This window comes from Chanos chanos, chromosome 6 (assembly GCF_902362185.1).
Source record: "Chanos chanos chromosome 6, fChaCha1.1, whole genome shotgun sequence".
Classification (NCBI taxonomy): domain Eukaryota; kingdom Metazoa; phylum Chordata; class Actinopteri; order Gonorynchiformes; family Chanidae; genus Chanos; species Chanos chanos.
Genome location: NC_044500.1, coordinates 38,402,507 through 38,429,876, shown reverse-complemented (window position 1 = coordinate 38,429,876; position 27,370 = coordinate 38,402,507). Strand labels below are relative to the sequence as shown.

At 38.2% G+C, this 27,370-nt stretch overlaps 2 protein-coding genes across 2 annotated transcripts; both read left to right on the top strand.

The window, feature by feature from the left end:
* The first annotated feature begins 8,066 nt into the window (after positions 1-8,066).
* prelp (proline/arginine-rich end leucine-rich repeat protein) lies at positions 8,067-9,482 on the top strand. Its single transcript, XM_030776381.1, has 2 exons — positions 8,067-9,018; positions 9,316-9,482. Exons 1-2 carry the CDS (start codon positions 8,067-8,069, stop codon positions 9,480-9,482), a joined length of 1,119 nt encoding a protein of 372 aa, XP_030632241.1.
* An 8,761-nt stretch (positions 9,483-18,243) lies between these two features.
* il19l (interleukin 19 like) lies at positions 18,244-20,025 on the top strand. The gene is made up of 5 exons (XM_030778326.1): positions 18,244-18,405; positions 18,709-18,771; positions 19,255-19,407; positions 19,728-19,802; positions 19,894-20,025. Exons 1-5 carry the CDS (start codon positions 18,244-18,246, stop codon positions 20,023-20,025), a joined length of 585 nt encoding a protein of 194 aa, XP_030634186.1.
* The last annotated feature ends 7,345 nt before the right edge of the window (positions 20,026-27,370 follow it).

The window sequence follows — 27,370 nt, the reverse complement described above, 5'->3', positions numbered from 1 at the left end:
GTTCAAATGTTTACCTTACCCCCCCCCCCCCCTCACAGCTCTAAATGATATCATCTAAACAACCATGATGAATGGGGAAAAAGTGAGAATTGCAGGTAAAGAAGTACCTGTTGCATTGATTTGTTTCAGGTGCTATTTTTTTGGTGCTGGTATGAGTTAAAAATTATTTGCTTGTTAAAATAACTGAAGGGCATCCCGTTTGTTTTCTGTAGTATGTCATTACCTCTTTATGTAAACAATAAACCACTTTATGTTGACTTTATCCACACCTGCTGAACTGCATCTATATGCACGATTTAGCATGGCCTGTTATGTTGTATTGCTTCATTCACTGCTTCTGAATTGACAGTTAGTTTAGTTTGAATGCTCTGATTTTAGGTTATTCTATACCAAGCTGACCACTGCAAAGCTTTAGGCATTAGTCAAAAGTCTACTGGTTTTTGTTTTCTTAATCTGCTTCATTTAGGGAAATGCTTGACCAGTGTGCTTAAACTGAGAGTCAGATCCACGTTTCCCATGATGCTGGCAGACCCTGTCTGGAGGCATCATGGGACATGAAATGATATATGGAGCTGAGGTGGTAGAGTCATTACAGAGACATAAGACAGATTCATATCACCTCTGCCTTTCCCCACAGGAAGTCAGCGCCCCAAAAAACAAGACCTTGGAAACATTTAGGACATATTTCTTCTTGGTGCCATTATATATATAAAATACAAAGACATAAAGTCAACAACATTGGAGGGGGTTGGAGGTCTGAGTTTTGTTATGGCAACAAAAAGCACGCTTATCTTCAGTCATTTGCCTCACTGTGCCATTGCTTTTTCAGTATATGTAGAAAGAATGGAAAAAATACTTGGGCTAGGCTTATTTCCAGTGAAAGAGTCCAATTTCTGTTTTAAAAAAAAGGCTGATTTGTTCCCCAAGAGCGACTATTTCAACCAGTGGGGGATGTCTGTAACTCTTGCTGATCTAAACATACTGAACACAGTAAAGCAACTTCCTTTCCTATAGTTAATGATACCGTATGGTGGAAATGAGCTTGGTTTGAGTGAAATTCAGTCTAATTACCTATAGACCTCCATGACAGACAAGTTTACTAGTGCCCACATCCTCATTACCAGCTTCTCTTTGGAACTTTTATTTTATTCAATATGTCCAACAGAATCATTTAATAAACAACAGCCCCTACTTGAACATTTTTCTTCAGAATTTACATAGTAGCTCAAAAGAAAATCCCAGTTTACTTGGCCCACCTCTATAACAAAAGAGACACTTACCAGAACAACAGCTAAATGTTTAACTGAAAGTAGAACAAAGCAGCTGTCAGGAGTTTTACAGCTCTAGCTCTAAAACTCTTTCATGAGTTACACCAAGATTAGAATTTAGTGAGCTGGAAACCTTTAAATAGCCCTGGAATCAAGTATGCAGAAAATACAGACATGTGGTAGAAAACAGACACATTTCTTTTTACATATTCCTAATCTTCATATGAGATATATATATATATATATATATATATATATATATATATATATATATATATATATATACACACACACACACACACACACATATATATATACATACATACATACATACATACATATATATATATATATATATATATATATATATATATATATATATATATATGTCTTCATCTCTCTTCATTAGTCATTAGTTGTTTTACTCATAGAGGCCCCTCAACACATCTGGAATAGAGAGATCTGATTAAAACTGTTTATATGGAGTTGATGCCTGTCCACTGCTGGTTTTTATTAAATACTGCATTACGTCAGAACACACTATTTTCACCAGAGAGAGGTCGTGGAATATTATACCATGTGTATGTTGTAATTGCACATGCATGTCACTCTTGCATATTTACTCATGAGAAGTGAAATGTTTAAAGTTGGTTAACACAAACTAGAGTACCATGGATCAATCCAAAGTCTCACAGCTTACCCTGCTGACAAAATTCTGTTTTAACTAAGAACAAACATGGCTGCATCAACTTAACTACTTGTAATCAAGTCCTTGCTTGTGTGTTAGTGCAGAATGAAAGAAACAATGACCTCTCCAGTGTGTCCCCAGGATGGATATTATGAAACTCTAGGGAAGAGCAAAGCACACACCAGGGTTTAGTTATCATCATCTGTTAGACATATGTCATACAAAATCCATTTCTCCTTCAAAAATGTAACCATGCCCAAAGAGGTACAGCTGAGGAATGCTACTTCTAGGACAGCTATTTTTTTCCCTTTTTCTCTCCAGCTTAGTATATCTCATGATCTAACAGGTCTACCTCTTGCATGGTAGTCAGCGTTGTGGATGTAAATGAGGTTAGCACACAATTTTTCTAATGCGTGTGAGGCCAGTAACTATTTTTCCACATAATGAGTTGTGCAGTATCATCAAGCTTGGTCCAGAGCACATTCACATTCAAGAAACCTCACAGGGGGCTTCACATTACCAAGACTTACTGTAGACAGACTGTTGTTACACTGATGAATGTCATAGTCTCATGACAGAGAGCAATGCATTTTCATGTACAAATAAAGATGTCACAGTTTTGTGACCATATAAGGAAATATTTGTATTATATTGACACAGTATACTTAGAGTCTGATTTGTATAACATTTCTGCTGCCTTCAGTGATGTTGAGAGATGAATTATGATGTTTCTTCATTTAAGTTAAACTACAGCTGTACACATCTACAATTTGCATATGTTGGATTTCTAGGAGGTACGCATTTCACCAAACACTTAAAGAATCCATAAGGAGCGATAGGTCAAAAGTAAATATTTTAAAATGACTAATACGAAATTGAAAATGCTCTGGCATAGCTGGAAGTTTCTTTTTTTTTTTTTTAATGGAAAGCTGTTAGCTGCTGTCAGTTAAATTAGAGTTAACTTAATTTATATAAATCCATGTTAGTGTAATTTGTAGCTGTAAAGGAAAGGAAATTAATGTTGCTGGGTGACAGTTAGAAACCCACCCACAGTAATACACACAGGCAGTAAAGAGCTGGGCTGGGCCATGGTGAGTCACTGGACAGTAAATGCTTACATTATCCCTGCACTAGAAGGCCTGGAAAACCATTCAAGGGCTTGACTATCAATGGACAATCAGGTGTTAGCACAAGTTAGAACAGATGGATATATTATAAACTTAGTTCCTGTGAAATACTTAAGTTTAATAAGAAATACGTATGAAACACAGTTTCTCTCAAAATAGATCTTGTTGTAAGTCAAGTCAAGGATCAGCATATTTACAGAGTCATCCTGGCCTGAGAAGCAGCGTTTTATTTTAGATAAGTGCTCATACGGTAGGAATGGTGATCTGGACCAGATGGTGAGGTTTAAGCATTGAACAAAAAAGAGAACCAGGAGCAGGTAGCATCCTTGAAACCGAAAGTCCAGCTATAGTTATAAATAAGTGAGAGAGTGAAAAAGATAGATGGTTGAATTTGCTGGCTGGATGTTTTCAGACAATAGAAATCTAACCAGGGCTACTGATTATTATAAAACAGTCATACAGATATTATCCGGAAAGTTGGATTTCATGTTCATTGTGCACTAGATTGTCCTCATACTCTGCCATACCATTTAAATCAGAGTGACAACATTTTGCAGAAATGTTTATCAGCTCAGGCTGTAAGTTTAAAATACTTTCATGAGGTGCTTTGCAAAATTAGCCTATGTGAAATTTTAGTACATTTAAACTTTGGGAAGGAAACAAAAAGCTTACCGAATTATATAGGTTTGGTCACAGAGAAAAGTTGTGCCCGCAGATAATGACTGACTGGCAAGCCAATTAATATACTGGAAGTTAACCAAAAACACACTTTGAAAGATTGGAATCACGATCATGCTCTACCAAGAACTGCAAAATTTGTAACTGTACAGTGTACAGTTGTTTTGTACAGTTTCTTATACTCAAAGCACTTCCCTACTGGTCTTGTCTGTGTACCACATTGAGTAACATCCATTTTGAAAGCTAAGCTTAAAAACTAATTTCCAGTTTAGCATGCTAATAATTTTAGCAATGATATTGATCCAGTTGTGAAATCATTGAGGTTCTGATGGACATTTTATGGCGGTTTCTAAATTTGGTGTAAAAGATTGAAACTTATCAGCAGTTGTTTATTTCTTCAGTTCAGTTCCAGTTTTCAGGGCTGTGCTTGGCTCCAGGGTGTGGTGGCTATAGAGTGAGACTCAGGGGTGTGGGAAACAGAGCAGGGCATGTGCTCTCCTCATCAGTCCTCTGCAGCTGCTCAAGCTGTACAAGAGTGTGCTGCTAATGTGTCATTTATGAAATCACAGCCTCTAAAATTGGGGCGGAGGGAAAAAACTACTCACGTTTAAAAACAAGGAACAGTTACCTTGGTGTTAGCATGATTCAGAAGTTCATGATTCCACACAGACACACACATACACACACACAAACTAGCCCTCAGATTCATACTGTATTTTTCTTTCTGATTAAAAATAGTTTGTGCAAAGACTCAGTCATGTGATTGCAAAATCCAGAGAGGGAGAGAGAGAGAGAGAGAGAGCCTTCCAGGATTTTGTGGTATGATATGAGCCAAATGAAATAGAGGCACATGAGAGTTGTTGAGCAGCTTGCCAAATATCTTCATGACTGGGCACTGGACAGTCATGGGACACGCTGTACTGTATCTGAACAGAAGATATCAGATATTCTGTTTTTAATTCAGTGTCTCTCCTGCATCATACATGAAGTACACCCACATTATAATCAGTACATATAGAGCAAAACCGATCGGGGCACATCCTCTTTTAGAGGGATGGACATTTAGATTAAATCAGAGGCTCTTTAGTCGAGGGCGGGGGGAGAAAGACAGCATTGTTGACCTTCAGAGGAAAAACCAGGGAGGAAAGACCCAATAGGCAGCCTGCTTCACTGAGGAGAGTAAGGGGAGCAGAGAGAGAGAGAGAGAGAGGGAGAGAGTGAGAGAGAGAGTAAGTGAGAGGCTGAGAGAGAAAGAGAGAGAAGAGGAAAAGAAAAATCAGAGTGAAAGAGAGAACTTGAAGCATAAAACAGGGCAGGTAAGAAGCATTTAATTTTTTCTTTTTTTTTTTTTTTTTGCAGTGTAAATAATGTAAAGAGGTGTAAATGCCTGTGAGTAATCACTATATGTTCCAGAGACTGTAGAGCTTGGCAAGTGCTTGCAGATGAATAGACCCTCTGTGTTTCTATAGAAACCCTCTTCCCCCAAACTGGTACTTTCATCCAAATTTGTTTTGCAATTTTGTTGCATTTGCTGCCTTTCTACCCAGTATTCTCCAGGCTTAATTTTCATGAGGCAAACTAGAATCTGCTTTGTATTTGTTGTTTTAATGACCTCATATTTATTCAACAACATGTAATCCTTAGACTTTTAGACTACTGAGGAGAGTCCAATATTCATTTTGTATAGTAATACAGCTATTTACCACCGCTTTGCTTTAAATATCGTCTTGTTGATAGTTGTTCAATTTATTCTTAGCAGTTTACTATAATCTGACAACTGTCACCTGTATTGTCTCTCTAGCAACTTTTCAAATCTTCATTTCCTTATCAAAGATTTTCTCAGAGTCTGAAAATCTAATCATTTTTTCATGAAACTTCACCATACACACAGCACAAAAAAGCACAAACCCTTGACTGCTTTCTTTAATTACTTGTGGTATTCATATTGTTGGTGTAGATTCCATTTCTGAGTAAGTCATAAAACTGAATTATCTCTTTAAAAAATGGGGGTGGGGAGTCATGAAGAGAAGTTCAGACATACTTTCTAAACAGTTTCTATACATTTTTGCTGAATTTGTTCAGTTTAACATCCCCTTCTGATGATGTGAAACAGAAAAAAAAACACCCAGGATACCAGTGGGCAAGGTCTGAGTGACGTAATCCTTTGCATTTGTTGGTTATGTCATACTTTCCTGGTCTCTGAAATGAACCTAGGGCTGCATGAGACTGTAATGTTTTGGTTTTCTGCCTTCTTATCAGTAATGCACACTGTTGTACGTTTGTTTTTAATCAGACAGAATGACCTTAGAGGCAAAATCTGATCCCTAACAAATTTCCCAGATAGCAGTGAAAGCAACAAACACTTTTAGAGACTCTTACAGTGAGAGATCTCAAAGAGTCCGCTAACAGAAAGGATCACAAACAGTTTTGAAGTACTGCAAGTTCAGATTTTCCAGAGTGAATAAAACCAGTCCATGCCCCTTTGTATGTAACAACATTTTTTGACTATGACTCATAATCATTTGTTTGTTTATCCTCCAGAATTTGCGATTCTCCCATCTCTGTTAGCATGCGCTGTATACTTTTCATCAGCAAAATAAACTTGATAAAAACAATATTAAATCATCGATGATATTAGACCATATTTCTTATTCACTTGGTAAGTGCCTTACACAGGGAACAGTTATATTACTTGCAACTAACATCACAGTATCTGTTCCCATTCAAAAGACAAGAAAACTGGCTTTGTATTACTCTATGAATCAAACTTGTCGTCATGTAGAGAGTTTTAACTAGATGCAGTCAGCATGAAGGTTCCAGAAAGATCCAAAACTTTGGCCATGATTTTGGTATTCTAATCTCACCACACCCTTTTGCCTTTCTATTCAAATAGTTATACTGTACTGGGATGTTCTCCATTGAGCCCCTCCTTGAGAAATCATTCAGTGCATGAATAAACAAAGCCACATTTCCCAGATTTCTCTCTCCCTCAGGCCCAGCTTTTACACTATGACAAGGCAGCTGTCACTCAGCCAACCAGTCTGAGCTCAACATCTGATAGTAATCATGCGTCAGACAGACTGTTCTGCTCAACACAATTCAGACTTTGTGCCTGCACCTGAGTGTGTATGTGTTGTAGTATAGACTCTTGCACACTCAGCTTTTCACCCTTTTCAAAGGTGAGCTGAGGTTTTGGGCACAATACCATGCCAACTCTACAAATACTTTTGTAATGGTTTTCCTATGCCTAACATTTTATGACAGCAAGTAATGTGGTATTGTTTAATTGTCTTGTGTGCCTGTTCATAACACTTTTGAATGACAAGATCTATAAAACAGATATGCAGAAACTCCTTAAAAGTGTCTGAGTGCTATGTACACGGTATAAAGACACTTGTGTTTGTATAACCTATAAGTGGAACTGTAATTACAATAAGCAGCAAATATTAAAATTCCCCCAAAAAATGTATCCAAACATTGATGTTACATGGAGTGAATGTCTTTTAAAAAGTGTGTTGTGCTTCTCAGTGTGCTTTAACGCCACAGAAATGTTGCAGTTACCACAATTTGCCAATGCCGCATTGGTTACATAGCGATGAAGTCAAATATTAATTATCTAATGACTCTTCAGTTGGCAAGACACTTTATAATTTGTGGAGAGAACAACAGGGAGAATAACAGAACACTATTGGCCAGTGGTGTTCTCTCTGTTCATCTTTGCTGAAGTCTATGTTTACATCATTGAGAGTCAGACTGTTTAGCACTGCTCTGCACAATGGTACCTTTATCTGCAGCCCTGTACTCTGAGCCCGTAGATGGACCTGGAAAATCTCTCAACTTCCCCTGTTTTTGTAAGAACTTTAAAACTCTTCTAATGATCCAGCCAGACGGAGAGCATGAATGTTCTTGTCTGCATATTTAGACGGTGGTGGTAGGAAGGGATCACTGATACAGTCTGTGCAGAAAATGGCACAATGAGTTATGCAAGTTACATAACCAAGATTTTCAAATGCAACTCTCTGCTCTGGACTGGAGAAAACAAGCTATGCAGTTTTAATTGGTACTTTAGGTTTAGGAATTAGATATTCTTTTTTTTTTTTTTACCTCTATCGTTTTCTATTGCAGTTGCTGTAGAAAGACAGTAAATCGTTACACACTGTACAAAAAGGTTAACTGCCAAAAATTATTGATATCAATTCTCTCTCTCTCTCTCTCTCTCTCTCTCTCTCTCACTCTCTCTCTCTTTTTCTTTAATTTCCTGTGCCTCTCTCTCTGTCTTGGGCTTTTTTATTTTGGCTCAAGACCATGAAGATTTGCTTTGGATATTGGTCCCTGTTGGTGTTTCTCCTGACAAATTCTGTCTGGGGCCAGCGTCCAAGACAGAGACAGAAACCTGGCCGTCCAGCCACGACTAAGAAACCCTCCATCCCCCTGCCTGAGCCACAGGAGCCCACTGACTTCCCCCCTCCAATCCTAGGTCCACCTTCTGTATTTCCAGACTGCCCAAGAGAGTGCTTTTGTCCTCCATCCTATCCTAATGCTCTGTACTGCGAGAACCGAAACCTCCGCAAGGTCCCAACCATACCACCTCGCACTCATTACCTTTACCTGCAAAACAACTACATTCACGAAGTGACCGCTGAACCATTTAACAACGCCTCGGAGGTCAAATGGATCGACCTGGGAAACAACCGCATCCGCACCGTCGACAAACAAGTGTTTGAGAAGCTGCCAAATCTCATATACCTCTACATGGAAAGAAATCTTCTGAAAGAGGTGCCCAGTGATCTGCCTGTAAGCCTGGAGCAGCTGCGTCTCAGCCGAAACCAAATCTCTAAGATCCCACCTGGCGCATTCAGTAAAATGGAGCACCTGGTCCTACTGGACCTGCACCACAATAAGTTAAGTGACAGCAACCTGGGCAAGAACATTTTCAAGGACTTGAAGAACCTGATGCAGCTTAACTTGGCACATAACATCCTAAGAAAGATGCCTACCAATATACCAACCAGCATCTTCCAACTTTTCTTAGACAGGAATAACATTGAGGACATTCCCAAGGATTATTTCAAGGATTTCGCAAACCTGGCCTTTCTGCGTCTTAACTACAACAGACTGAGCGATAAGGGCGTCCCGAAGAAGGTGTTCAATGTCAGCACCCTGCTAGATTTGCACTTGGCTCACAACAGGTTGACCAATGTTCCGATGTTCAATTCACATTTGGAGCATCTACATCTTAACAACAACGACATTGAGAGTAAGTCTAGTTACCTCTGCCTAAATGAGACGATTTCAATGTCTGTAGCAAGGGCTCATCTCAGGACCATCTCCTGAAACTATTTTCAATTCCATAGCACATCATTCATGCTGGTAAACCTGACATAACCTCTATAGAACTGTCTAGGCTGCTGTGCTGCTGGGTTGTTTGTGTTTGTTATTAATGTTGTTATTGTTGAATGTTCTGTCTGAGTCTTGAGAACATCTTAATGTCTTAACATTCTCTTTTTTTCCTTTGGAAATTTTGGTTTTGAGTAACAATATAATGTCTATCCAGGAATAAACGGAACAGAGCTCTGCCCCTTTAACCTGTCCGACGATGTGAATGATGAAAACCATTTGCCAAAGCTGCGATACCTAAGACTGGATGGAAATCACCTGCGTCCCCCAATCCCAATGGATGTCATCATGTGCTTCAGACGACTCCACTCTGTTGTGATTTAGAAAACAGTCTGCAGTCTAGAACAGTTACATATCTTCTGTGTGCACCTTGGTTCTCCTGCCCACTTGACAGTACTGATTAAAACAAACAGTACCATTAAATACGATAAATCACAGTGCATGGTCATACATGTTTTGATACCATCAGGAAAGTTTTACTGTGTAACCTGTGAGTTTTCAATACATAAAAAAAAATATATTTATTAAACAAATAAGAACATTTTTACTGACTTTTTCTATGGAGCATGTACGTTTTGTTTGGAATTTTACCGTCAGATCAGTAATAACATCAATAATGCCTAAAAATAAAGGTACATTAACTGACATACTGTGCTTCAGATATGCAGTGTAGTTACAACTACGGACATGTTAGTATCTATCCAGTATGTGCTGGAGAGTTGGACTGAAGGATGAGAGATTTTGAAACTGAAGAAATGTTTGATGGCCAGATGGAAACCAGTGTGAATCACGTGACTACCATGTAGTTGAAAATGTCCTTGATGTACCTGTGTTTTTAAGGTACCGCGCGGTGGGAAACAAAAAAAAGACGCTTTCATCTTGTATGAATCTTTTTCAGAGCAAATAAAACGATTTCTTGATTATAATTCATCTGCTTGGTTTGTGAAACACTTGATACATCTTTTCAGGATAATCAGGATCATCAGTGATATTTTGCATGAATAAAGAAATGGTCCGTAGCTTCATATGATGTCACAGAACGAGATGAAAATGCTGAACTTGGACCTCTGTAACACTGACATATCCTCATTCCTTTATACCCCAAACACTATAACAGAAGAAAGGGAACCAGAACACTAGATTACGCTTCACAATTACTTTCACTTAACACCTGTTAACTGACTCTCAAAGGGAATATAAACATACTCAGGTAAATTTCACATGTAATATCATGTCCAAAACTTCAGATGGCACTTGGATCACATAATTCTTTTTTGCTTTTTTGTACAACTGTATAAACTGTAAACAGATTATTATTCCACACACAAGTGCTTTTAAGATACCATCATCCTGACATGACAGAAGAGGAAATTCAGATGAAATCCACAACACATCTTAATAATACTGTTGTCTCCTCTCCCTTCATGGCACAGCTTATGGAAAGAGATCTGTTCTCCCATTTTCATATTTCTCTATGACATTTAGAGTAAAAGTTATAATCGCATACTGAAAACCATTTCTCATCACAACACATGGCAAACAAATTTGGACAGATCATATCTTAAAATCCCACAATATCTCTCAAAGACAATGTGATTCTTACTGTTCTAGGATGGTAAAGGTTTTTTTTTTTTTTTTTTTTAAATTCAGATTTTCATTCGCCTGAACTGGTTGAGGTCAAGCTTTTCATTTTCATTATGTGGTTAGGTCTGATTAGTAATTTAAAAAAACAAAAACAAAAAAAAAAACAGCTCCTCTTCCTTTTTGAGTCTTGTAGACATCACATGGATTCAGCTCATAAAAATGTGAAATTTGCAAACAAAATCCATGTCCAATCTGGCAAAGAGATACTGAAGTATTAATTTGGTTTTAATCTTAGCATAAAAGTGTAGTTCTAATTTTGAGTTTTGACAGTAAAACTCCATTCTCCTTTCCATCCCAATTTACCTTTGTCTTTAAAGTTTATCAGTGCCCTCTACTGGTGGCCTCCTAACAGTACAACAATGAAAGTAAAAAGACAAAGGGGTAAAAAGGGAAAGATGGGGTGCATTCGAATAGTCTTTTTTGCTTAGGAAGGTTCCTAAGTGAAATGACCCGGAAGTATCTAAGTGGCAGCCATGATATGAGCTGTTCGAATTCTCTAGACGCTAAGGAAAGGTGCTTCAATGCTGCCTTTCATATCTCCTTTAGCATAGGGTACATCAGACCATCTTTTACGAAAGGAAAGGGGATACTGCCGTCCCACAACTCCTGGCGGTAGCAACATTCGGCTGTTCACGAAAACAAACGATCAACATGACCGACAAGGGATATGAGACATTTTTAGGCAGATGATGTTTTTAATTCAACATGTTTGAAACTTAAGAATGATGATATGTACAGTAGTAGATTTGTAGTCCTAACATGTTATGCTTATCTAGCATAAATTTAACAATTATTTCCATACAGTCATACTAACTGGGATTCATGTCGATAAATATGAGTGGACAGGAGGATGAACGTGAACAACCATTCTCAGTGTGACAACCATTTCGTTTCACTTTTGTGACTGGTAGCCCATATCCCTTTTTTATTTCAATTCCAACCCTGGTGATGAGGTAACATTTTCACCGGGTTGTCCACGTTTATATAGCCTGCATGAAACAACACGGTAAGAACACACGGGGCGAAGTATCTAAGATGCGCTTTTAGTAGTCCATCTTCAGAACATTGTGGTTTCTCCATGGTAGACCCAGATCAGTAACATCCGCTGTCGCATAATTATGTAGCCTAGTGTAAGTGCAGCCAGATTCTCTTAGCACCGCGATTGTCTTTTCCTAAGTCCTTATGAATTCTCCTTCCCATTTTCCTTGACCTCTTGACGTTTTTGAGGTCAAGGAAAAGTGGTTAGGAAAGGACATAGGACATCATTTTTTTGACTATTCGGATGCACCCAGGGTCTTTGTCACATGTGTGCAGTCACCAGTTTTGGGGTAGCTACTCAAAAAAAGGAATTAGTTATAATTTACCAGTTACTTCTTTAAATTGTAATGGGATTACTTTACTCATTACTCCTTTTGAAAGGTAATTACACTACTCATTACTTTACTTTTGAATTACTCTCTAAAACTACAAATTCCCCAATTTACCAAATTAAAATACAAGGACAAACATCATAGTCCTTTCAATAATTTATTTTCAATAGCCTAGTGCAAAGTATGAGCACAGTTAAAGGCATAACTTGTCAGCCTTTAATGAGAAGACAGTATAGCCGGTGGGCGGCACGGTGGCGCAGTGGGTAGCGCTGTTGCCTCACAGCAAGAAGGTTTCGGGTTCGGTTCCTGGCCGGGTGCTCAGGGTCCTTTCTGTGTGGAGTTTGCATGTTCTCCCCGTGTCTGCGTGGGTTTCCTCCCACAGTCCAAAGACATGCAGGTTAGGTGAATTGGAGACACTAAATTGCCCTTAGGTATGAATGTGAGTGTGTTTGTCTGTGTGTCTGCCCTGCAATGGACTGGCGACCTGTTCAGGGTGTTTCCCCCACCTTTTGCCCTATGTGCGCTGGGATAGGCTCCAGCACCCCCCGCGACCCTAATCAGGCTTAGATAATGAGTGAGTGAGTGAGTATAGCCGGTTTCTGTGTAGGCTGGATGAAACAGCCCTCACAGTAAAAATGATACCCCAGATACAGTGGTCTGCGATGGACTGGCGACCTGTCCAGGGTGTTTCCCCACCTTTCGCCCAGTGAATGCTGGGATAGGCTCCAGCTATGAGGCGCCATTGTGGACAAAACTTGTGTGAAAAACGCGAGAGGGAATGAAAGAAAAAATGAAAGAAGCTAGCGAGAGAGATCCAGTGGACCGCATGTGCTGCCCATTCAATAGTGCACGCCAATGAAAAGTAGCAATTTTCAGTAATTCCTGAAAATATCTCCCTATGTCATTGCCACAACTCATATGGAAACAAAGTAGAACACAGAGAAATAAATTACTTACTCCCATATTTACACGTGTAGCCAGTTAATAAAGACAAGTAGTGGAGTTGCAACTTATGATTCTGATTCCTCATAGAGAGGTGAAATGGGTCATGTAAATGGACAAAGGAAATGGAATATCCCATTCGTGTTACCACAGGCATTTACAAACCCAACCCAAGGGGTTAGTAACATGCAGCTATACAGCATTATCAAGGAAAAAAATTAAAAAGAATGTGCAGTATATACTGGTGTAGTATGCAGTACCCAGTATGCAGTATGCGGTTTCAAATACAGCCAAAACCTATTATCATAAGCAACCTGCTTGTGCCCCAAACGTGAGACTACCAATTTGCTGAGCAGGTCCTCTCTATCAACCCATGCTAGTCGTTTGGTAAATTATTTTGATTTTATACGATTTCATTGCCCTTCTAGCAAGTGTACAATAATGAACTACAATACATGAATAAAACACTGTAATAAAAATATTTGTTGTAATTTATTAATTAGGTCATTATCAGCTTATAACTGTCGCCAGCATGGTCATGATCATCATTATTATATTACCAAGCTATTCATATGAATTCACCTGATAAATCAACAGAGATTAACTGGTTAGTTAGCTAGCTAACTTGTTTGAAGCTACCTAGATTGCTGCCACTTTTCATTCCTCGGGTCCACTGGATCTCTCTTGCCAGCTACTTTCGTTCTCTCTCACAAGCAACTTTCATTCGCGCACACTACCGAATGGTCAACGCGCACAGTCCACTGGTTCTCTCTCGCCAGCTACTTTCACTCTGTTGCAAGCAACTTTCATTCACACGCGCTGATAAATTGGACCTGCCACTAGAGGGCCTCAATCGCCCTCGCAGAGTTCAATTGCTCTCGTGGGCTAACCAGACCTCTCTCACCTTGTAACTGGGTCTCTCTCTCTCTCTCTCTCGCAAAATGTGTTCGTTCTCTCTCGCGTTTTTTGCACGACTTTTGTCCGTGACGGCGCCTCATAACCGCGACCCTAATTGGGTTAAGCGGCTTCAGCGTTGCCAGATGCACGATATTTTTAAGCCTCTGTAATATTTCTAAGCCTCTATACTTTAATTTTTCCCGTCTGGCAAGGCTGAGCGGCTTAGATAATGAGTAAGCGAGTGAGAGAGTGAGAGAGAGATACAGTGTTTAACTACCAGTAGTTTCTGAGGTAGCTGGTAATTTCGTATCATCATCAGGCAACAGCTGCGTTGTCTGTATTTTGTGATTAATAGTAACATTAAAGCTCTCCATATTATTGTCCTGGTTGTCTATACCGTATTTTCGGGTTTTCTCAAATGCAGCAGACCTTGCTAGCTAGCTAACTAACCACTTGTCGGTCTTGTCCCATTTAACGGGAGCTACTTGACAGTTGGTAGTCATAGATACAAGTGAACAGGTGTGTGTCTAGTCATAGCTGCTTCTATACTCATGTATTTTAACATCGCTCTAACACTGTATTGACCAGTTAGCACCCAGGATCGGAACTATCTGTTTTGCACGTTAAATTTAAATATTTAGCACGAAAAACATTCTTTATAAAACGCGTGTGTAACACAGGAAATGACACTTTAATAATCCAGTAACTGTAATGTGATTACTGAAATTTGAGCTGTAATGCTTTACTTCGTTATGGAGGAAAGTAATAGAACTACAGTAACAAGTTACTTTGTAACTCGTTACCCCGACACTGCATCAGATGCATAAGTATGAACACAAATGTACAAGTATTCCAGACTATGTATGTCTTCACCACGGAACGTGAGACTTGCCCTCACAAAAAGTGTGGAGTTTGGAACCATTGCTTAAGCTGGAAACTGGAAAAAAAAAACAAAAAAACCAACACATAGTAGTTTTCCACTATCCGTCTGTTATTCACTGATCACTCAGACAAGGTCTGCCGAATTAAAACTTAAATAACTCCAATTCTACCTTAGAATATGGAAAAGTGCAAACTGTCCATTAGAGAAACCGATTGTTCTCAGTTGATTTAACTTTATCACACCATATGAAAACACTGGGAGTCAGTTGATAACAGCTTTAACTCTACACAGACGACTCTGCACAGGAGATTCTGCATTCTTGGCCTCAGCCAGACCATGGCAACAAACATCAAGTGCCAGACAGCATGCACACGAGACACAAACATTTTGTTATCAAACGGAAAGTGGTTCCAGACCTCGAACAGTTGCGCACACATGCATGCTTCCCCACTGGGTTACTTAACTGAGAAAAAAAAAACCCAAAATACAAAAAACGACAGCTTTAATTTCTTGCCAGTGAGCTTCTGAAAAAAAGATGAAGCACCTGAGGTTCTGAAGAATTTGATTTATCTTCACCTTTCATGCAACAGAGCTCACCTTGCAGTATTCACTTGGGTCAAAAATGAGAAAAATGATAACTATCTGTCTAAAACCTCCAACTCCCAACTGTCCTTTCAGTACAAAATGTAGGTTTGCTTCATAATATTATGGTGATGTATCTGATTCTTATGTACATTGCTGTTAAAGTTGTTATGATGGTTCCATTCTTGGTCTTTCCTTGTGTCCATTTGAAATGGAAGGAGTTCATTGGTTTAAGTGTTATAAGAGATCATTAACTCAGTGTGTTGTCTTATATGCAGCAGATGTTTTAAAAAAGCACAAATGCCTTAAATATGTCCTCTTAAACGTTAATTCAAGGAATTTATTGGGCACTGACTACTGTATTCTCAAGTAAAACCTGCGAAATACTGTGAATAACCGAGTCTTTGTCTGGAAATAGCATTTTTCACATTTCACGCTTCACCTTTGAAGTTGGAAAAAGAAGGTGTTTATTCAAAGTCCTTCCACTTTTGAATAAGCTGGCAAGACAAGGGTTTTCCCTTTTGTCTTACTTATTTTCCCTGAATGAACATTTCCTAAGGACGTGACAGCAGTACTTCCTTTGATCTCACCTGATGAAACTCAGCGTGCTTTGCCCGAATAAAATGACACCTTGTGCCCTTAAGGCATTTAGACTTCCATAGTCCATTCAATGCAAGAGAATCATTTGGGATTTCTCTGCTGTTACTTACAATCATCTGTGGCTGCCCTCTTGTCACAGGTCCTTAATATTTACATCATAAGTATTTACTATAGACCTCATTTTACCCTATGCAAACTTTCAAACCTAGACGTATCACAATAGATCAATGACTAACACAAAGTATTTGATTAAATTAGTGGTGAGTTATGTGTCATGCTCTTATGTGATTAAAGACTCATAAACCACATCCGCAGACATTTACTAATACTAATGGTTTACGGTCGATAACTGGGGGAATTTTAAAACCTCCAACATTTCTATTTCACAACAATTGGACCGATATATCAAGAAGCTCTACAGTATTCTCTCGTGTCTTTCAGAATCTTGCTTTGTTTCGTTTCATGTCACTTTCTTATCAACTACTTTCATAAAAATCCTTTTAAATACGTCTTCTTCTTGGTGAAGTAGTTTTACTTTTAGTGAGAGAAGGAAGCGATAACTTATAACAATCCTACAACTGACATAAATTCTGACCTGTTTGCTCTACTGGAATCAAACCAACTTGTTTTTCCACATAACTCGCCCTCAGAACTCATGTCATGATGAGTTTTCAAAAAGAAAATATCTGTCGTGTCAGGGGATGTGACTTCATAGTTGCATGTATGAGCAAAGAAAGTTATTTTCGGAAAAGAACTGCATTCCACAGTGAGGTGTTAACATAAGAAAAATAATTTCAACCTAATTGTAAGCCTAATTAGAAAGAATAAAGACTATAATTAGAGCCAAAATACCACATTAACCCGTCATACGTTCCTACTCAGCACAATCTAGCCTTTTTATTTTATTTTCATGTAGGCACTACATTTAAGGAACAAAACTGAGATGTTACTTGGTGAAATGCATTTGGAAAGAACTTACACAAATGCAATGGGTGAGTGGCAGGTTAGGAGCTGAGATTGTGTTGTCATTTACTAAGCCCTTAATATGGAAGACAACATTCCAAAAAAGGGGGGTTCTGATTTCTTCCCAAAATTTCTTCCCACTGTGCCAACACTGGCTAAGATTGCTAAGACTGGCTAAAGATTTGCTTTCACCTGTTCCTGTAAGGATCCATTCACGTTCAGTTTTTCAATAAACCATCCGAACCAAACTGTATACTGTTTAAAATTTTTGTTTGTTTGTTTGTTTTTATTTATTTTAATTCTATTTTTATTTATTTTAAAATGATTTTAGCAGAAGTGTTAAAAAAGTATTGTACTAAATGTTTGTATCCTTCTCATTTTCCCAACTCTACTGTCAACCTTGGAATACTAACAATTGCACACACTCTGAGAATCTAATACCTAACCTTTTGAAGGACAAGAGACAACCTTCTTTACGCCGCTGGCAACAAATGTAAATTTGACACAGAATGTGGCAACCTACAATATGTGAGCATTTCAGCAGTATTTGTAAACCTATGAACAAGTTAGCCATTAGCTTTATTACTATTCCATTAATACTGCACAGGTGAACATGGTAAGTTTTGAATTCCGTAGTTGTTATACACACAGTTACAGTAAACCAGTGATAGATTACTGTCATTGATGCTTAAACCACTCCCTTTGTCTTAATTGAGATTAAATCAAGATACCAGTTAGGTGAACTGTTACTTCCTCTTACCGTAAAGTCAAGTCAAACCAGGGAAAATCATCTGGACGGTCGACCGGATTTCCCCAGCACCCCAATAAAAGGTAGCCAAGTGTCAAGAACACTGAGAGACTCATTCCCTAGGATGACTGAAAAGCTCTCGAAAGTCAATGGTAAGAGACGCATAATGGTATTGAGGATATTATTGGGCAATTTAATGCTTTTCAGAAGTCATGCATATATTACATGTACATAATGAAATGACTGACCATAAAGTTACTTCTTAAATATTTATATCACTATAATTCTTCATACTGTCATTTAATTTGGCACAAAATTAATGTACATTGGACACGCTGGTGTTAATTAACCAAGGTATTGCATACAGCTGATGGCAGTTGTTTTACAAAGCTATATTATTTCTGAGACACACTGTATGTTTTCCTAAGCATGTTTATTTTCTAATTTGAACGCAGCATGATGTGGGCCTCAGGCATTGTTTCTAGTCTGCTTGTTTGCACCTTGCTGTGTTGTCTCTGGGACACAGCCTCGGGCTGGAAGCTTTATCTGGGCACATGCACAGTCAGCGTGCACACTCATGAGCTGAGGCATCACTTCCATGAGATACGTCAGAGCGTGGTAAGATCTCGCCCCCAGGGCTGCACCTCACCACTTCCGTCCTGTCAAAGCTCCTGTGGTATGCAATCTGTTAGCAATTTCTGAATGACAATGATCTGCTTCTCCCCCTCTATGAACATGTAATGACTCAACCGGTATTATAACGAAAACATCTTTGCTCACAAAACATATAATGTGGACTTTGAGGAGGCTAATGGATAAAGAACAAGCAGACTTAGCGCTAGAGCAATCTGGTCATGGTCATATTAATGGTATGTTTAGGGACTGTCATTCACTTTCACACCCCCCCCCGTATTCCTACAGTTAGCACGTGATCGTCAGTTGGGGGTGAAATTGCTTAGGCGGGACATGATGAAGAATGTACAGGTATACTTTTTAAACCCTTTTCAATCTAAAATATATATATATATATATATATATATATATATATATATATATATATATATATATATATATATATATATATATATATATATAGCCATTACCATTGAGGAAAATTGTTTAAAAAAAAAAAAAAGTACAGTGTCGCAAAAACAAGAAGTAAAAATCTAGCGACAATGTTTCCTAGCAAGACATTACAAAAACAAATACAAACAGTACTGGTAGCTGTAAAGTGAAATATTTTACTGGCACTATGGCCTAGAACGGCTCATATTTACAGTACATGTGATGGGCTTTCTAGGTCATGGTGGTGCCACAGCTATTGTTTTTTCGAGTCAACGGTCTCCCATCCTGTTCGCTTTGTGTTACGTGCAATAACGACAATTTACGTATGCTGCCATTTTACTGAATTATTTCACTGCCCTCCTTCTGTGGAACCCACAAACCTGAACTATTTTTCTTCATCAGGATACAGAGAGATGTTGTTTCCTTAGGCATCTCTTACGCTTCTATGTGGAGAGAGTGTTTAGCTGTTATGCTGCTACACAGTCCCAGCACAGAAGGACCATCAATGTCTTGGCCAATGCATTCCTCAGCATCAAGAGGGACCTGCGAGTGTGTGTATGTGGCACCGGTTAATGTATCACTCTAAAACGAGCTGTAGTTATCAAAAATGCGGTGGACATATGGGGGAAAAAACATATTTTTGGGGAATTTATGGTAAACACCCTAGACATTCCTAATACCAAGTGATTTAGAAACATTTAGTAACATGAGATGCAGACAGTCCATTCCAAGGTAGTTCATATGCCCATCGCAAGAATTTTTTTTTTTCTTTTTTTAAAGAGCAACCCAAATGGTGTATAAACCTGCTATTAAGACATGTGGTGCACATGCTCTCTGCTAAAAGTGTTTTTTTTTTTTTTGCCTGCGTCTAACAGCATGAGCAAAATCACTGCCCATGCGGAGAGGAAACCAGAATGGAATTCAGTGCCATCCAGGCCAAATTTGAGAAGGTAACTGCAGTGACAGGACAAGCAGTGGGCTGCTTCTCAGTGTATGTGGTAAATAAATAAATAGTAACGTTCTCCTCTCTCTGCCCCTCAGCTGGAGCAGAAAGCGGCAGCAGTGAAGGCTGTGGCAGAGCTGGACTCTTTGCTGGAGTGGCTGGATGCTATCCACCACAGAAAAGAACAGATCCTTGAAGAGGATGATAAGTCACACCCAGAGAATCCCTAGGCACAGCTCCGTTGTGCCTCATACATTACTGTTCTCACTCAGCACCAAATGAGGGGTTTTGCGTTAAACATAAAGGTGCTGATTTATTTTAATGTGTTCTTGCTGCTAATTTATTTGATGGTAACAACCTAAAGGGCTTTTTACGTTGTTTTTTTTTTTGTGTGTGTGTGTGTGTGTGTGTGTGTGTTTATTTGCATCATTTTGAAAATGATTGTTCTGTTCAGTAGATCTTTAAGATCAGCTCATTCTGATATTTTAACATTTACTGATATTCGATGTTTATTGTGATGATGATTAATGATACTGTTCTAAACCCTTGTGAAGGACTTCATAACCGTGTTGTAATAAAAATATGGTGACCACTTTACGCAAATATAATTGTTCCTCAAGTCATTTAGCAGGGATGTGTTTAATTTATTCAGACATATATTCAGAGGACAATGGACCTATCTCTGTACATCATTTTGTGAGAGACAGATAGAACAAGATAAAATTCAGTTAACCAATATTTCATGAAAATTATATTGATACTATGTTACAGAAATATGTCCTTTTTGTTTGACCGAATCTGTGCCTTCACTGGCCTCTAGTGACTATATATGGTATGACTCTATCTTGTCTGAAGAAGGTACCATTTCCACAATAATGAACTAATGCAGCCCAAAATATGATGAAGTGGTAGATTGTTGGGTGAGATTTTAAGGTCTCTGGGATGATGAGTTACAATGCTGACAATGTGGAAAAACTGAAGCCACCAAGATGCCTCTAAATGCTCTGGTGGCCTGTGCCTGTTCACAGAAATCACATAGAGTGACACTGGACTCACAATCAACCATTTCCTGAACAAATTTACCATTGGGGAAAAAACCCCCTGTGAATCAGGGAAGTGATTAAGCCATAGTTTTGATGTATTTGTTTTGGACAATAAAACAAAACAAAGAACAAAACAAAACAAAACAAAAACTGGGAGATCATCAGTATAATCAGTTACACTCTAAAATGACTCATTATTCATGTGACATCTTAAGGGATTACAGTAATTCATAAAATAAGATTTCACATGCCGCATTCTTGCCCTTTTTACATGATCTCATTCCCACTGTGAGCAACATACATACATTTACACAAAAAGATAAGCTTATAATTCTAATTATGGACACGTCATTCGAAAATGCTCCATGATCTGAGATGGTTTTATTATGATATTAATGAGTCATACAATTTGAAAAAAAAAAAGAAAAGCCTTTGAAGTTACTTGCAAAGAGTACGAACAAGTACGAGTACAAATTTCCCTTATCAGGAGCACATTCTCTCAAGCAAAACGGAAAAAAAGTTGAAGACCTTATTTTCAATATAATATATGCTGATAACTGTGGTTCACGAGTGAACCGCCAAAACTGGAAGGAATATGCTGACTGCAGTTTAACCCTTTGGTTTCCATCGCAGAACCTATTGAGCAATAAAGTCATGTGTCATAACTTATCAACTTTTCCTATAACACTGACAATTTTTTTTTTTAGAGATTTTACTTAAGAGAACAATTGCATAACATATAGTATGATAGTTGATGTATGGCCCAGTCATGTTCCTGTCTTATATCACAGCAGTAACATGATGTCAAGAGGATATTAAGACCTGATAAAGTAGAAGAAAAATCAGTCAGAGAGAAAAAAAAGTTAGAAAAGACTGAAAATCAGTCAGAGAGACAACAGGATGTCTCAGTTTCAGTTGAGAGACTCCAAAAAAATGTCATGCTTTATTTTTGTTCAAAACACACAACTGTATGAATGTATGCATATACGCATACAAACCCTTTTCTGATTTGAACAAGACTGTTCCATGCTTTTGTAGTTTGTATTTTTGTATACAATTTACATATCCATATGTAAATGTATTACACACTTTTTGTATTTTATAGATGGTTGTAGCCCCAACCAAGATATTCAGTACTGTTTTCTTATTTGGTCACTGTCGTCTACACGACAAACTTCAGTCACCATGTAAAACCAAAACAAATCATATCCACATCCCTTAGGCTCAGTTTTTATTGTGTTTTTTTTTAAAATAGAAAGACATATTACACAATGCCACAGTCTCTCACTCTGTCATAATATGTGAGGAAACTTAAAACTGCCACCCAGACTGCTCATGATTAACAGGGTCAGGAACTTCCCTGGAATAGCATATGAAAAAAAAAAAAAAAAAGCAAGTTTGCATTTTCTGTGTATTTTACTTAAGTAACTCCCACTGCAACTCCTAGTGTAGTTTGATACCTCTCAGAACTATCGAGACTTAATATCTTAAAGACCTTGCAGAAAGAGGAAAATTGATTAAAGATAAAGGTAACATTCATTCGTGACCTGAGTGAGAGACCAATGACGAACATCAGTCAGTTTCACGCCTTCACCGGTGAATTACTGGTGTATTAACCACGTCAGTAAATTACCTTTAAATTTTACCACATTGGTCCACCCTCACTTCTGACCTTCAGGAGTGGGTTACAGCCAAAGAAATTTATAATAGACCAATATGTACATTAACAATCAGTGCAGGCCCTGCCAAACTGTATCCTATGTCTATTGAAGTGAGTAGATGCTTTCCCTTTCTACAAAAGAGCGTAACAAAATGCTAATGATGATCAGTTTTGAATAGTGCTCTTCACGATGGAAATATTATTTTTTCTGTTGTCATGGAGACAGACTTACATTGTGGGTGAAGATGAGTGAGCAATGCTTATTGAGCAGTGACTCAAATTTAGTCACAACCCAAGACAGGAAACAGAGAAGAAAAAAAAGGAGTTATATGGATTAAATGAGGAGATGGAGGAGTTGTATAGAGATGCACTTATACCTTATGGGGTAAGAGGACCCATAAACAGGTATATCTAGCAGAGATCTAGTACACTACCTCTAAACTTATATACTATATGTAAGTCAAACCAGCCAAATATAAGTTGTTAACAAAATGCGTGGATTAACTGGGGTGAGCCTCATAATAGGAGAAGCCCCTTATCTAGATAAACTGCAGACTATGAAATCTTGGCGATGTTGACGTCCACCTATTTATGTAAGTCGTGGGTAATTTAGGTTTTACTGGAAAGGACTAGGACTTGTGAAGGACTAGCAGCTCATTTACACTGTACTCCAGTCATGACCTCACCAAAGAAGTATGGTGGTCCAGAATGGAAATAACTAAATGGTGAAAGTGGACAGAGGCCAGACACTGACAAAATGACAGGAGAGATGTCAGCTATATTTGAATGATCCAACACAAACTGTGAATCATTAGTTGTTCATATGCGACCAATGTTCATATGTTTATATCTTAATTGTTCATATGACCTATAGTCACGGCTAGTATTGCTATTAGGCAACCATAAGTCATACAAACACTTAATTATTCTTCTAATGTGACGGCAGAACCCAGCATCTTTTTTGTGCTTCAAGGATTGTTAGACTGACAAATTTAAAGTGCCCATTAAGAGCTGCCTATCAGCTAGTGAAAATGATGTAGCTTAATTTAAGCACTAATTCACCCTTCTACAGGATTCTGGGACACGGTACGCATTTCCAGAAGAGTTCTGGACATTCTCATAGACTTGCGATGTCTGAGGCTTTGATTTAATGCACGTTAAAAAGTAAAGAAGATGAAAGAACACCTCGCCCATTTTTACTATTCACCTTGTCTTGGCAAAAATTCCTGACTCAAATATAGAATCAGATGGATTAAGCAGTCATAGATATTAATATATTTGAGTTATCATAACGCTGAATCTGCAGGTGGCTGGCTGGCTTTACTGAGTACCTTGATGCAAATCCATCGCATTGATGCAAATCCTTTACATATTACAGTCAACTCATTTACGTAAAAGCTGTACAAAGAACTTAGCCATGCAAATGGTGTAAAGAGCTGAAGAAAGTAAATGGTCTAAACCAATCAGAAAGGCCTAATGTATTCAGTGTGATGTGTTAATAATGTAGAGACCAGATATAATACTCTTTCTTAATGTCCTTTTCGACCTCCACACTGATGAAGAATCAGGATTGCTTTGAAAAAAGCTGGTCCTGTGGAAGACGCTCCTTTAGGAGAAGTGTAGTAAAAAAAAAAACAAAAAAAAAACCCCATATTGTGACATGACTTGCAAAAAGTGCTGGAGACCGGCCAATATTGAGAAATTGTCTTTCAAATACATTTTGAAAAGACCCTCTCGGCAGCCTCTGAACTGTCAGAGTGTCCTAAAGCCAGGGACTCTCCCTCAAAGTAAATATAGTGGCATCAGGCCTGTCTTTTCCCTCAACCCCCCACTTATTTTAGTATGATGGTTTCAAATGCACAAGAGTTGCTAATCTTTCCTGCCTGAAATGAGGGTTTAAAAAAGATTGCTTGATTAATCTTTTAGATTATTAACAGAGCATTCGTGATTTAACCAAATGTTATTTGATGACTTATGACACCATGAATTATAATTTTAAGTGGCACATATGGAAGCAATTTTTTTTCCTGATCCTTAAACGTCATGGATTACAGGATTACTGTATGATAAAACTGTATATCTGTGCATCTGAAGACTGGGACATTCAGACTTTGAAGACTGCTGTCACACCTGCTTCCAGTCAGCCTTCAGCTCACTTACTCCTAGTCTGCCCACGCTCCAGCTCTCCTGACAAACACTGTGATGTTGTTTCATCTCATTGTTGAGGATGAGACTTAAAGCATCAGAGGAATATATACTCAGTTCTCCATGTTAAAACAAACCAGTATAAGAAAGCATATTCCAAAGAATCTGAGCTTTGAGACTTTTGAAGGGTGTTCCATAGCCACTTACTCATTAGGATTTTTTTAAAATTCATTTATTTGTGTGGATAATGTGAAATAGTCTCAAAACTTGTTTGTTTGTTTTTGTTTGTTTTTTTTTTCCAATTCACAAACCTTTTTGTAACAAACTTTGTTTTCTGGTCCATCCTCACCAGTTTTGGTGTTTTGATACCTTTCCTTTTAGCAGAGTGTAAGTTATGGCTGGTCACTTTGGTGCCGCAAGACTTTTTTTTTTTTTTTTCATATCTACGACGTGAAATCGTGATCTGTTTCAGTTATTGGCCTCTTCTCGTACCCTCTTTATTTTCAGGATTGTTATGTGGGAGGGGAAATGAAACTGATGTCATTAAAATTGCATTGTGTTTTTCTTGTGGGCGTTTATAACAAGGAAAGTGCCAAAGCGGTGTTGTCATCCAGTGTGATATTGCAGGATACCCATGTATGAGGGACTCGTCAACTGAACTCAAGAGATTATGCCTGCGTTGAAGAAAGTAAGCCTGTGTTTTATTTTATTTAATCTCCTGATTTAATTTGATATACCCTATTTTAATATCTTTCAGTTATGCCAGAATATATCAAAGTTCTTAAATCAAATATTAACATTACATACAATGCAACCCAAGGTATTACAAAACGTAGTAACATAAAATCAGAGATTATTAAGGAAAACCAAATATTTACAGAATTTGAATGAATAGCATAATAAAATCTACTTAAAGACAGGATTATAAGTAAAGTTGTTTTTATTTTAAACTTCTGCATACAATCACCTGACCAATGTTAGTCTGGAACATCCTAGGTGTTTGGAGTATAAAGACAGGTTATAGCCTCAGGAGAAAATGGTTTCATTTTGTGAGCAACGACAAGACCAGGGGCTAATGAGCTAAGTGATCAGTTTAGAATAAATGTTGACAAACAGAAATATAAAAGCTCTAAACCGTTAAGAATTATATATACAAGTTAAAATACATTAAAATAAATCCCAAAAGATTTTAAAAAGAGGCCAGAGCAAGAATTATATGTTCATATTTCCTTGTCTTTCTCAAAATTATGGCATCACAGATTGTTCTAGAACTTGAAAACCTATCACGCAACTTTGTTTACAGTTCTCTCAAGAATGTACAACAATTGAAACAACTAGAAACAAATGTGTGAGACAGGAATGGTCTGATGTAGTGTAAAAAAGGACTCTCTTCTTGAAATAGTATGTGTGAGATTTGAAACTTAGTTCATAGTCGAAGAGGAAAGAGATTTCTCACTTCTGTTTTGACTTTATCTACTAGATAGTCAATATTATAAATAAGCAGTAAAACAACCTAAAACATCCTTTAAAAGATGCAAAAGTAGTTTTCTACTGGCTGAGTGGCTTCGGTGGTCTTTGGTGGCAGTTTTTTCGGAGTTGTTTTTCAAACAGTTTTACTTGCGTTGATGACTGTTAAACTCAAAGGGATGTAAGGACTTTAAGGATTACATGGATCTGACTATGACTTGGGGAAGCAGTTGATTCAGCAGAGCTACAGGTATACACTTTCCCAACCAGTCATGTGTTGTTTGTCAAACAACATCTTGGTGCGTGTAACTTTAAAAAAGGAACCACCACACCAATGAGGAAACCTCTGAAGTAAAACATGTGTAATGCAAAGCAGAGTTTACACTAAAAGCATTCAAAGGGGAAATCATTTCAATGCATTCAGCATTGTTCAGGCAATAAAAACATTAATTATCAGTTATGTTATGGTATCTCCCTCCCTACTGCTTCCTCTTCATATTGAGAGTGTTTGTATTGTTAGGCTCTGTACCACAGTGACCAAGGGAAGCGTTTCAGAGGACAAACAACGAGCAGAAAAGCCACACACACACACACACACACACAATGTACCAGCAGAGTCACCTTCATCCACAAGGGCTGGTGAACAATCTGAGGGGGTTGAGCTCTCCTTCCCACTAGACCAGCAGGTGAAGTTGACTGGATGGTTCGAAAAGCTGGTGCACATGCAGATGATGCCAATTCCTCTCGCATACATAACTAAGAACTCTCTTCAGTTATGCGCGTGGTTGTACTGCTACACTGCTCTATTTGGGGGAGCAGGGAAAGCTGGTAGCCCTTTTTCATAACGCCTGAGGCTTCTGCTGTCCTCATACGGACATGTTGTCTCCAGCTCAGCTTTGGTCTTACTCTAACACAATGTCCCCTGTTACAGCTCTTTGCCTGTCAGTCCTTCTTTACAGCTGTGTGTGTGTGTCACTGTGTCACAGAAGAGAAGGCAGTCTCCTCCCCAGTTAGGGCTCACAAGGGCATTGGTCCATGTTGTAATGGACCAACCCTAATTTGTAATTTGTGCTTAGCAACATCTTTACAGTTTGGATGACCTTCTCAGCTTCCCTGTTACTCGGTGCATAAAACAGGCTGTTTGTTACACGCCAAAAGTCATATTTTGCAGCAAACCGACTGAGAACCCATAAGGAAAACTGACAAGCAATATACACGGTAAGAACTTCTGGAATCCCATGTCAGGTAAACACTGCCATC

Coding starts and splice junctions, on each gene's coding strand:
- prelp (XM_030776381.1), top strand. CDS start 8,067: ATGAAGATTTGCTTTGGATATTGGTCCCTGTTGGTGTTTCTCCTGACA. Junction 9,019..9,315: donor TAACAACAACGACATTGAGA/GTAAGTCTAGTT, acceptor ATGTCTATCCAG/GAATAAACGGAACAGAGCTC.
- il19l (XM_030778326.1), top strand. CDS start 18,244: ATGATGTGGGCCTCAGGCATTGTTTCTAGTCTGCTTGTTTGCACCTTG. Junction 18,772..19,254: donor ACATGATGAAGAATGTACAG/GTATACTTTTTA, acceptor TTTCTTCATCAG/GATACAGAGAGATGTTGTTT. Junction 19,803..19,893: donor TCCAGGCCAAATTTGAGAAG/GTAACTGCAGTG, acceptor TCTGCCCCTCAG/CTGGAGCAGAAAGCGGCAGC.